Source organism: Chamaea fasciata, unplaced genomic scaffold (genome assembly GCF_029207755.1).
Source record: "Chamaea fasciata isolate MVZ Bird 193981 ecotype frontalis unplaced genomic scaffold, bChaFas1.0.hap1 SCAF_5, whole genome shotgun sequence".
In the NCBI taxonomy this organism is placed as follows: Eukaryota; Metazoa; Chordata; class Aves; order Passeriformes; family Sylviidae; genus Chamaea; species Chamaea fasciata.
The window spans coordinates 13,831,229-13,844,180 of NW_027094090.1; the positions used below are offsets into that span (position 1 = coordinate 13,831,229).

The 12,952-nt window shown below is 44.4% G+C and overlaps 1 protein-coding gene across 1 annotated transcript in view; it reads left to right on the forward strand.

Moving 5' to 3' along the window:
* The first annotated feature begins 12,338 nt into the window (after window positions 1-12,338).
* PRKAR2B (protein kinase cAMP-dependent type II regulatory subunit beta) overlaps window positions 12,339-12,952 on the forward strand; it is a 78,225-nt gene continuing 77,611 nt past the window's right edge. Inside the window, exon 1 of the mRNA XM_066182885.1 lies at window positions 12,339-12,867. Coding sequence (XP_066038982.1) covers window positions 12,540-12,867 — 328 coding nt within the window. The 5' untranslated portion in view covers window positions 12,339-12,539. The remainder of the gene's footprint in view (window positions 12,868-12,952) is intronic.

Below are 12,952 nucleotides of genomic sequence, written 5' to 3' on the forward strand. Positions count from 1 at the left end.
TGGAGTTATTTTAAAATGTTTACATGTTTTAGAAGTCCAAGTCCTAAAATGCTGCACATATTTAAAATCAAATAATGTTCCTTGCTTTACTAAGCAGTAGATATTTTTAAATAATAGGCATTTCAAAATAAATTCTAACACTTACTAGTCTGTCTCCAATAAAGCACGTATTTCCACAAACCCTTAGAAGAACTCTTCTTACATCTCCATATATTGGATCAACAGAAATTAAGCTCTTCCAGGCACAAATCCTCACGTGTTCTCTTAACTTGGCTACTGTCACCAGTGACATACCCTAGGGCTCACCCTGTGTTAGGGTGCAGATGTGTTAATGGCCTGGGTGGTGAGACAGAGAGAAGCCTCAGCAGGTTTGCAGAAGATACAAAACAGGGAGAAGTGGCTGACACAGCAGATGGCTGTGCTGCCATTCAGTGGGACCTTGGCAGGATGAAGACTCTCCAGTTGTACTGGGCATGCCACTGGACCTCCCACACTGAGTCCAGTCAAGGGCCACTGCCACCGGTTAAGGGCTTGTAACAGCTGGCATACAAGGAGAGGCTTAGAGAGCTGGGACTGCTCACCCTGGAGTCAGAGCCAGGCTGTTCAGTGGTGCATGGGACAGGGCAAGAGGCAACAGGTGACAGGCAACATGCAGGATCTGAAATACACAATCGTCAGAGGTCCCTGCCAGCCTCAGATGCTCCACAATTCTGTGGTTTTCTCTGTATTTTAAAGGCTATGAGACATTGTTCTTATCTCTTTCTCACCTCTCACTAACTTACCACTTCACTGGAGAAAATAATTTGAATCCAGAAAGACCCAACCCCAATATCATCTGTAATGGTCAGCAGATTTCTAGCATCCTCAGTGAGCTCTGTACTGGTTCTGTACATGATGCACTGAAACACTGGCAGGACATGAAAAGGTTTTTCACTGATTGTTAAATGTACCATTCTTGTGAACGCAAATCAATTTTACTCTGATAGAGTCAATACTTGTTCCACACTGTCCTCCATCATTTAGAATTGTTGTGCCATTTCCATGGCACGAAGGAGTGGACCCATCTCTGCACCAAAGCTTCCCGTCACAAAGGGAGGGATGGGATGGCTGGAGGTTGCCTTGCCAGCCTTCACTTAGACCATCTCCATGGCAGAAAGTGCACGTCTCTTTGGCTATTAAACACAAACAAATCTCAGTTACTAAGAACCCCAAATTTCCTTTGCATCCAGGCACATTAGAGCCCAGGACAGGATTCGTTGCAGTTCTCCAGGATGGCCCCTGCTGGGATATAATGCCTTTTTGTCTCAGGAGAGCCAGTATGCTGCTGTCTACTTGCCGTCCTCTGCCCTGCTTCCCTGTTCCCATCCTCCTGACCTGACATCCAGGTGGGCCAATGTCAAGCAGGGAATAGTGCTGCTGACACCAGGTATGTGACACACAGAGGTGCAGGGAAAGAAAAGGTCTGCAAGGAGTCAGCCCTGCCTCCTGGTGTGTTATGGTGCTCCCTCCTCTCTGCTTTGGTGTTGAAAGAGCAAGAAGTGGTGGAGATTCACAAAGACCTGGCTCATTTCTATAAACACATGCCAGATTTCCAGATGTGCCTGATCTGGACATTACCAGGACAGGCAAGGAGACCAGTGCAACCCCAGCTCATGTTCCTTCCCTGCCACCCCAGCTAGAGTGATGACTGGGCTTCTCCATGTATCTTAATCCATGTGAAATTGATTCCATGGAGAGGAACATAAAACTAGGCTAGCACTTTATAGATTAAGTAAAAGATCTCAGCATGGTGAGTATCACGCTGGAAACTGGCCGGGGAAGTGGTGAGGCACTGATCACACACTGAGAATCTCTCTGTGCTCTCCATAATCATTACCCTATTTTAAAATAAGGATAAGATCAGCTGGACCTTGCTGCCAGCTCCCACAGGACAATCTGTAATGTAAGTAAAAGAGGCTATCGGCTGTCTGCATCTTCCTCTTCTATTTCTGTCCAGGGAATCTATGGAGTATCCATATTGCAATCTTTCCAGACACATTTTGAGAAGGATAAAGAGCTGAGGACTTACTTAAAAAGATGACTGGTCCTGTCAAAAAGACAATTGGTCAAGGGGAATTTTCTCACCCAAAGATCCCCACACTTCTGTGTCTGCGTTTCTGCTGCATTACTTCATCATCACCTTCAGAAAAAGGTATTATAGATAGCCAAAGGGATGCTCAATGAGTGACTCTTACCTTTCAGAGAGATAGTTCTGGGGCAATTGCCCTTCCCTTTCTTTCCTATGGAAAGGGCAGATCTGCTGTTTTGGAGTTCTGCTAATGTTGCTAGTGGCCTGTTTTAGGAATATTTAGAATGTTTACAGTGGGGCTACTAGAGAAATGTGGCTTTTAAACACACATGATCCTGAGAAAGGAACTCAGGAAAATGAGAAGGTATGATTTTGAGAAGCATGCAGATCCATATGGACTTTGTAAGCTGTCCTGTGTGCACAGACCCATTTGAGCCCAGGGGTCCTAGGATGCCTTAGCAAATTGCTCCTGACAGTCTATACAAATTGTGAGAGAAAAAGAATTGTCTTATTCTGAGAATCCAAAACTCAGAAGTATCTGACAGCCCAAACATGCTACCACAGACAAGCCTACAGCCCTTGCAGTTCTTGATTATACTGACTTCTTTTTCCTATTGTTTCTGCTCTGGGAGGAAGGAAGCATTCTGCAGATTATACCTAATGTAGATTTATCTTGTTATCAATTGACTTGGTAGACGGTCTTGGAAAAGAGCTATTTTGAAGGCTGATTAGAAGAGTACCAGTGCTCCTTTTCTTGGTGGGAGTCCTTGGCCTTTCAAGGAAAGATGCTTATGTCACAATGAGGTCTGTGGAAACATCCAGACTGGGAGGCTTCTTTTGACACTGTAAGTTTGAAAGGCTCCTCTTCTATGCCACTTCATGGAAATTTGGCTCCCCACAGGTGCCCAATTTCAAAATATTTCTCTCTCCTTCATGAGTTATAGGGCTCTGGAAGGCTGTGAGATTGTCAGACCTTGAAAAGGCTACTTTCTGCCTGTTCCCATTGCCAATTAAAAGGCCTAGGCAATGGAGACTTGCTAAGGAAAACATGTAACATTTGTAACCTTGCAGCCTTTCTCCCGGACTCATTGCCACAGCAATGGACCATGGTTTCAAGATGTAATCATGCGCTCGGACCCGTGGAAAACCTGTCTCACCTTCCTGCATCTCAGTAGTCCATGCGCCTTGCCAGCTGCTACCAAACCCATCTGCTTCTTGTCTAAGTCCCAGTAGGACAAAGCTGTGCCATCATCTAGATGGCCGGAGGATGATGGAGAAATCCACAGGGCAAGGAAAGCACCCTAACCCTGGATCCTTGCTATATGTGTTACGAGGAGTTAAAAACCCTCTCTGCAAGCTGTCAGGCCAAACCTCCAGGAACAAACTCACATTTGGACTACCAGGTATTGAGGCAGATAGAGCAGAAATGGGAATGACTACGGAACTTAAAATCTGGCCTTAAGAGCACATTTCTTCCTTTCCCTATTTGTTTGAAGTCTATATTGGAGAGATAGGAGTGGGGCATTTATGCGGATGTTATGGTGCAGGTTCTGTGGGGCTGTACTGCAGATGAATCACAGGGTTGAGGCATGTATTAAAATGTCCTTTAAACAGCACTGCAAGGAAGTTTTGGAGAGATCTTCTTCAGTGATGCCCTATTTATATGCAGAAGTGTCTGTGGCACTTTATAAAGGACTGTCCTAGAACTGCAACTGTGTCTGAATGTGAGAGTCCTTGACGAGATGTTATGGCAATGATCTAATGGGATGGTTTGTAAGGATGTAAGGACATTGTCAAGTTGATTTTAACACAAAAAGGAGTAAATGAGAGAAAAAATTCTATCAAGTGAAAGTGACCTTAGGACAGAAAATTATGCTGACATGGAAATCACCATGCAAATTTTAGTGGACGTATTGACTAAGGACTATGTCCTTATGGAGGTAAGTTGTCCTTCTGGGCCATGTTCCACATCCAAATCTGTTCTCTTGTACATCACCAGCTTTGATGATTGAACCTCTCTGTTGCTCCTTAGGCAATGGTTGTGCCGTAAATCAGTCTGAGGCTGGATGCATTCTGGCTAGCCCCAGATGTCACATGGTCCCTAAGGATTAACATGCTGTGGATTTGGGCAGCCTTCACATTGTCCTGCCAGGTAGACCCAAAGAGAGAGGTTTCAGCAGGCCATCACCATCTCCCCAACAACCACTGGGCTCCGATACATGCAGCAGAATATGAGCAAAGCAAGAATTTTGCCCCAGCTCCCTGCATGAAGTCCTTAGGTGGAGTGAGCACAAATAATGGAAGACCCCAAAATAGGAAGGAGAACCAACTGTTATGGCCAGTGTGGGAGGTTCCTGGTAGTTTATGTGGCTGCCCTTCCAGTTCCACATATGTAACCATTGTCCTCACCAATGGGTTCAGTATGAGCAAGGAGTACTTACATGACAAAATGTGAAAAAGTGTTGTTGCAAAAGCACTTGAAACCAAAAAAAGCATACTTTGAAATAAGTAAGGGGCATTGGGAAATTACATTCTGGCAACTGCACAAAGTGTGTGCATTTCCCATAGAACTGAATAAAAATAGATTGTGTCGAAAACAATGATAAAAAACTCATGGGAATGCATGTCTGGCACAGTTTATATTCCACTCCTTGGGCTAAAGCTGGAATATTGAAAGCATGGTACAATTACAAAATTTACTTTAAAAATGTAAATATTTCTGTTTCTTATAAAAGTATAAAAAAATGATCACATACTTTCTTTGATGTTCCATAAATCTACACTAAATAGCCAGTCTCAATTCACTGCAAGTCAGCCGAGTTAAGATACTTATACTGCATTCATAGGCAGACTAATATGATGGGGTCTTTAGATTCTGCCAAAGTAGAAACAGCAATGTCATAGAGACAATTGCATGTGTGTTTATTTATACGTGTACACACATACACTTACAGAGAGATAAAAACACAGTCTTTCTCTTCCAGAATCCGTAAAGGCCATTACATTTTGATTATTTTTTAATCAAATGCACATCCACAACTTTGTCTAAACAAACTATCCTGAGACAAACTGGAGACTTGGCACTCCAGTGCACAGCTCACACACATTCACATTTGTCCTTTAAAGTCTGCTAGTTTGAATTAAGGTTCTTCTCTCAAATGTAGCCCTTCCAGCTACAGGCACACATCTTCCTTTACAGATTAGGCAATACCTGAACCCATCTTGGCTGATGCTTTTGGGACACTAAAGTGTCTGTCATCAGCAGTACCTACCCAAGCCCAGGTGTGTGTAGGTGTGCAGAGACACCCAAACTGAAAAATATGTTACGGTCAGAGTGGTGGTTTTATTCACTAATGGTATTTTCAGTGTTCACCAGGACAAAAGTCTGCAGGAACATTATCACTACATTAGGGTTCAAACTAAAGAAAATATTTCAGCTGGTGCCTCTTTAACCAATACTTGTTGATGCTTTATTCTTCTTGCCAAGAATAACTAATCATTTCCTCAAGAATATAATGGGTAACAACTAAATCTATCAGGGAAAAAATAAAACAAAACAACAGACAAACCAGAACAACCCTACACAATAAAATCCAAATCCACAAAAACAAAAAATAGCCACACTAAAAGCCCAACAGTCAATGTTCACTGAAAAATTGCCTCTTCCCTAGAAGATATCACTTAGAACTACAGACTCCACAGTTCTGACTCCTTCCTTCTGGAAATTAGCTTCAAAGAAACTGAAGTTAATTTTCTTAATGACTTCTTTTTAGGAACACTGACAGTTAATGAGAGGCATGGAATTGTATTGTTGTTCTCCATCCAACAGCTATTTCTACTCATTTTCTCCCAGTTTTTGCCACAAAGTAGATGATCTGAAGACTTCAGATCTAAGCTCAGGACCATTAGAAGATTTGCAGGGAGAAAGTTCACTTTTCAAAAATTATCAGATTCTCCAGCTCCCTCAAGGAAAAGAAGCAAAACTATCCATTCACTATCTTTTTCATTTAAAAAAGCCCCAAGAATCCATGGCAGTGACTGTAAGTTTTTAAAAGCATATATGTATTATGATTTTTTAACTAGTGTTTCATATTCCAGAAGATCTAAGAATTGCTTACATCTTTGGGTGTATTTTTGTGTTCCTCTAGTGACATGAAAGAGTTTGATTTTCCAAGAGAAGATATTGAGCCATGTCTGATAAGCAAGACTGAAGCTATTCTTTTCCATAAAGGTGCTACTAGACTATACAGACTGATATCCTTCATCTCTTAGATCATATAAGCATCTTCTACTGAGCATGGTAACAAGTGCTTAGATAAAGGTTGAGAATTCTCCCAGTCTTTTCACCTCGAGACATTTCCTTCAGCTTATGAATAATTCCTATGTCTCTTTCCTCCATGGCTCCATTTCTTTTCCATATTTTTTTAATATATGAACACTAAATCTGTACTTCTTTTTTTACTGGTTTCAGGAATGCTTTATAGAGGGAAGATCTCCCACTCCTCTTTTTGATCTCCCTCTTGAAACAAGCAAAAATCTCATTAGCTTCTTTGTTTACAGAATTACACCAGAAACTGGAGTAAAGCTGTTCTTCCATTCTGATCACCAAACTCTTCTAGAAGCACTGCCTTCCAAGATAAAGTCCTTTCATTCCGTGGAAACATCTTGCACTCTTTCTTCTGAAGTCAATGACTTAATAAGGAGCTTGTAGAGTAAGATTTTCTTTAAATGGACAAGTCATCCAGATCATTCCATACTTCCCTGAGCTCAGTGACATCACAGTTCAACTGAGTTTTGTGTCAGCTGGAAGTTATATCAGCAACATTTATACTTGCTCCCATGTGATTGCAGGAGGTGTTGAACAGAAGCAGCCTACTGTCAATTCCTGGGGAACTTCTCCATCTGATGATGATTTTCTGTTGCTAGCTATTTGGAGAGATGTCTCTGTTAGCCATTTAACAGGTTGTCTTAACAGTGTATAATGCCATTTTCATAAAAAGTGTAGGGCATCAAATGAAAAAAGATCCTCAAAATAGATGAAGTCTACTACATCTACACTGTCATTTTATTTCATTGCTTTAAAATGAAAAGGTTTACTTTTAACGACAAATTCAGCATTCACTATATTGACTTTAGAAAGTCTAGTCATATTTTTCTGAAATTACGGGTGATTATGAGAGCCCAAATTGAGGCACATAAAAAGGAGCACTTTTCTAAGAGACAGTATCCTGTAGTTTCTGAATATCAAGGATGACAAACAACAGATTTCAATGGAAATCAACAGCTGTTCATTTCCTGAATAGTAACGCTTGTAAACAGAACTTGTAATAAGTCACAAAGCTCATACTCCCTGGAAAATACAGTTTGGGGTTAAAAAGGACTAGGGTGAGTGAAAAAGCAAGGGACTTGAGGTTAGAATATGTGATACCCTGCATTTCTTTTGAACATATTATCTCAGTAGATGAGGTGGATGGAACACTTGGATTCAGGACCAATGTAAGCCAACTAGAATTTGAATTGCTGATAATCTGATAGTCCTCCTCCTGAGCCACGACTTCTGCTTTCTTCTCCCTGAGAGCATGATGATTCATCTCAGCTCTAATCAGGCACTTAATTTCACTGACTACATAGCACTACAAGTACTTAAAAGGTGATACAAGGGAGAGAAAATTAACACTTGTTCCTGGGTTAGCAGGTGCCTTTTTGTGTGAGGAAACTCCTCAAACTGTATACCGGTTAAACTGATCGTGAATTGGTACTGAAAGTGGCAGGGGATGTTTCATTTACACTGCTTTGCTGCTATTCTGTTTTTCAGGTGGATTCCTTCCATGCAAGTTTTGAACTTGCCTTTTCTGTTTGCTTAGGGAAAACCCTCATTGGCATAAAAACCAATTTTACTTGAGTATGTAAATGACTACTTGGTTCTTGCCATCCTAGATTTACAGTAGGCAGGGGAGGAGTTAAGTGGTTTGAATCCACAGAACAATTAGCACAGGCAGAGTAAAGGGTATGAGATGGAGAACAGGAGATTCAATTGAAGGAAAAATCATGAGGAATGTGTTTGAATTTGATCCATGCATTACAGGCACTAGTTTCTTATAGAACTGAACATTTTTCTGATAAACAGATTTGGGTTTGGTAATGGATTTTGTAATGCAATAATGGTGACATATCATGCTAATGAGAACAGAAAAGTGTGAAACTATGGATCTACATGACTGCAAGTTTTGTTATTGGTAGAAAATTCATGGCTGAATGATTGCCATTAAAACAGTTAGTTAAAAAATTCCACGAGCCAGACTTGCCTAGCAAGCCAGAAAAACCTCAGAAGGAAAAAAAAAGAAAGTCAAGACATGCAACATTTTAAAGGTATTTTGGAAGATCAGAAATTGGTACTTGATTATTCTTATGAAATGTGGTTGCTCTAAACTTACAAACCGCTCAGTCAAGAGCCAGCAAGAAAAAACATTCCTGTACAGCTGAAGAGATTTTGAAGTAAATATAAAACATATCAGGATTTGAAGATGCCTTCTGAGCAGCAGCTTTTTAGTTGTGCAGTGTGCAAAGTGCATCTTTACTTAAAATTTCAAAAGCCCGGACAAAAGATTTAAGGTAACACAAATCAATGATCTTTTAAACACAGGAAATATAGGGAGTAATATCTCCCAAACACAAATGTGAGTCTTTTCCTACTATGCAGCATTAGGCAGGGGTCGAGGCTTTGCCCTGTGTTTCTCCACTATGATATGAACTCTTTCCATGGAGAACCACTGTGGGAATTACTAGGTTGCCAAACTGAGAGACTATTACAGATGATGAGATCAGGATCTCTTCCTTCTGGGCTAGCTGTGCAGCCAGTCCAAGCACACAGTAATAATGGTCCCTCTTGCCTGACACGAGGTAAGAAACAGCAGGATTTAAAAGCCTTTACCCCACTAGTGTGCTTGTTACAGTTACTTTCCCCAGGGAGAAAGGGCTTTACCCTGGCTTACAGCCTCGATGTTAAGTGCACACTTCTGCCCCTCTGTACACCGTCTATGGCACTGTGGGCTTAGTTGGGGCTCACCGGGAGACAGTTGTTCCAGAGCATGTCTTTGGAAGGACTGGAGAAAAATATTCCTATCAGGCAAAACATCAAAAGCTGGCAGGAAAAAAACAGGCTTGCAGTTGGATGTTGGATGGACTTTGCTAGGTCAAGTTTACTAAATTTACTAAACTTGCATTGACCCTGGTAAAGACAAAGCTTGAAAGTCTGACAGTCCTCCACTCCGCATACTGCTCATTGTCTTCCATGTGATCAGAAAATATCTCATTATGAGCTCTGACAAAGTATTCCCAACCACTGTCTGAAGCATGCTGTCTGGAATTGTCATATGGGAGACACAGTGCTTGCTATTTCTCACTCTAAAGCTCTAACCTCCTAGTTTTACACTGCTGCAAACCAGGTGAAGGGATGAGAATGACATGCAAAAGCAGGTAAGCAGTGTGTTATGAAAACACACATCTGCTGGCTAGGAGGAAAGGAGATAACAAAGTCCTCAAGTTATTTCCTTGGGAAATGTGAGGGGAATATTCTGCCTAATCCTTTTTCAGTACAGAAGGATTTCTGTAGGTTGTATATTCTCTTTCTTTTTAAGAAGATATTTACAGCTGAACTAGAATGGCACATAAAAATTAGTAGCAACTAATAAAACTCACCAGAGAGGTGTGAACCAGTACTTTCACTATCTAACTGTTCATTCTGCTAAACATAACACATATTTTCGACAGCTGTCCTCCTTATGAGGATTTAAAAGCAATTTAAATATCAATACAAGGTCTTTGGAACAGAAAGCACCTAAGGAAACCAGATGACACAAACTCGAACTACAAAGTTTGCTGCCATCCTTTGAAATACACAAAACTCAAGGTAAGTTTCACTAGACACAAACGTTTTAGGCTGTTTTGAAACATTTTTTAGAAAGAAGCATTCTTTAGAGTTCTGCCACTTAGGAATCTCTTATTCAAATTATCCCAGTTTTGCATACAAACATCAAAGGCTGGCTCTTGAGGATGTCCTCAGAGAAGTGATCTCGTTTTAAGTCTGGGAGGATGGGAGTCTCTGACAAACTAGGGGAGCCCTTGATTAGATGGCAAAACACACTATGCTGTTGGCAAATTCCTAGAAAAAAAGACTGCCTTCTCTGGCTAAGATGTACCTCAGGGATGACAACCCTTCTAATCCTGGAAGACTCCATTAAATGGAATATTATATGCTCACAGAACACCTAGTGCCTGGAAGGCACTAATTACTAACACTTCCCTTCCTGAGGACTTCCTCAAAGCTTAGGTATGTGGACTTTGTCAAAGCTTAGGTATGTCTCAGCCTGCTCACAAACAGATCAACCCTCTCAGGCGTGTGAGAAGGTTTTTAAGCTCCCAAACTTGTGAATGAGCCAATCTGGCTTTCCTAACTAACCCACCCTCCACAGCGACTAAGATATGCACTTGTCCAAGACGTACAGGTGACGGCTGTCCTGCTGCACTTGATTCTCGGCCATTTTAATGTATGTGGCTTCATGCTGCACCAGCAGTGCTTCCAACAGGCGGCTCTGGTCAGGGCATGCCAGCACTGGGGCATGGCATGAAGTGGGGATGTGCTGGCAGGGCTGGGAGCCCCCTGGACACCACGGCAGTTCTTAGAGCTTGATGACAGAGCAATCTTCTGCAGCCCAGAGAGAACTTGTGGTCTGCCCCCAGATGACTTAGTTTGACTTTGAAGAGGTTACTTAAGCAGGACAGTGCTAAACAACAGTGAATTAAACTTCAAATAAATACTTTATAATGGCCTGCAGAGTAAAATGAAGCCACAAGATGTTGCTCGAAGGTATTCCACAGCTCCACTAGCAGAGATGTCTCCTGCCTGTTACAGGGCAGCAATATCACCCACACAGGCATGGTTTATTCAATTCATTAATTTACCTGGTCTATAACACTTTGAAGATACAACTTGTGAACCAAGCTCCATTTGAAAATACATACACAACCAGAACTGGGTTCCATTTGGAAATTAATTCAATTTAAAACTGGCTTTGAGATCCCCATCTGTGTGAAAAGTGTCACAGAGATTGCTGTATTTTGCTGTCACATTAGTTTTTTGAGGTCAGGTCTTTCAGTATCTTGCTACTACAAAACTCACATTTGACTGCTTATCTTACCATAAGCCTTTATGAAGCTCATTGCAAGGCCATTGGAGTAATCTTGAATGTTTAATGAAATCAATTATCAAACAGCTATGTTGTCGCAGCCTTAGATGTTTTAGCAGTTAATTTGCTTGACGCATAAAAATAAGACTACAACAGATCTTTCTGGAACCCCAAGACTTTGGCCAACGTTCATAGGTGATAACAAACCAGGGGGGGATGCAGTTTACATGCATTCCAAGGACCTCACTTTCAAGAAGCGTTTAGTGAAGCATTGAAAAACATGGCACCCGTAGTTGCTACTTACTCTACTTAAAACATTTAAGCTTCCTGGTGATGACAAGCAGCACCCACTTAACCACTGTGCTAAGTAGTCTCTGCAGCATGGTTTGGAAGACTGTCTGTGCTGAGCGTTGGCACCCAGCGGTGTTTAAATTGGACTTCTTCCCCCATTTTTGAACAATTGTTTCTTTCTCCAGCTAAATTTTAGGTGGATCTTAAACAACCAGCTGACAAACAGGATGTTCTTGCTAGCACGACATCACCGCTCCCATCCTAAATAATATGGATGAATATAAATCGACAGCACTTCCATGCGTAGGAATGATGTGGAGAAGAGCTTTAAGGTGGTGCATGGCCGTGAAAAAGCAGAGCAGTAACCAGCTATAAAATGCTACATGCACTGCGGTCCTCCCCGGAGCGGGGACATGTCCGCTCATCGGGAATCCCCGCTGGCGGCCAGCGCGGATGCCTGGACGCCCCCGCAGGGAGAAGGCGCTCAAGGCTCGGGTCCCCGGGAGCCCGGGGGTGGCGGGGGCGGCTGTGCCCGGCGGGGCCGTGCCCCGGCAGGGCAGCCCACGCGGGGGGCAGAGATGCCCTGCCCTGCCCCGCCGTCCCCTCCGCGCCGCCCCGCCGGCTCCCGCGCTGTGGCGGGCGGGGCGCGGCGGCCGCAGTCCCCGGCGGGAGGTTGTCATGGTTTCCCGGGTCACATGTGCGCGAGGTTCCCCCGGCGCGGGGGGAGGAGGCGCCGCCGCCGAGGCTGCCAGAGCCGCTGCCCCCCGCGGGCCCGCCCCCCGCCCGCTCCCACCTGCGCCGCCGCCCGCCCCTTCCCGCTGCCCACGGGCGATCCGCCGGGCGCGCCTTGTCCCCCGGGCCGCCGACCCCCGGCCCCGGGCTCTCCCCCCCTCCTCCTCCTCCTCCTCTTCCTCCTCCTTCTCCTCCTTCTCCTCTCCCCTTCCCCTCTCCCTCCCCCTTCCTGGCCGGGCTGCGCCCCCCCGGCCGGCCCCGGCATGAGCATCTCCATCCCGGCGGGGCTGACGGAGCTGCTGCAGGGCTTCACGGTAGAGGTGCTGCGGAGCCAGCCCGGGGACCTGCTGGAGTTCGCCCTCCAGTACTTCGGGCGCCTCAAGGAGGAGGCGACGACCGCCAAGGCGGCGGCGGAGAAGGAACCGAGCGGCCGCAAAGCGGGCACCGGCCATGACAGGGGCACCCAGCCGCCGCGCCGGGGCCCCCCCGACGCCCGCGGGGTCAACTTCGCCGAGGAGCCCATGCAGACCGACTCCGAGAGCGGCGAGGACGAGCAGCCGCCGCCGCCGCCGCCGCCGCAGCAGTTCCCGGGTAAGGCTCCCCCGCCTCGCCGGGCCCGGGGGTGGGGGCGCGGGGCGCTCCCGGGGCCGCCCGGGCTCAGGTGCGCGGCCGGCGC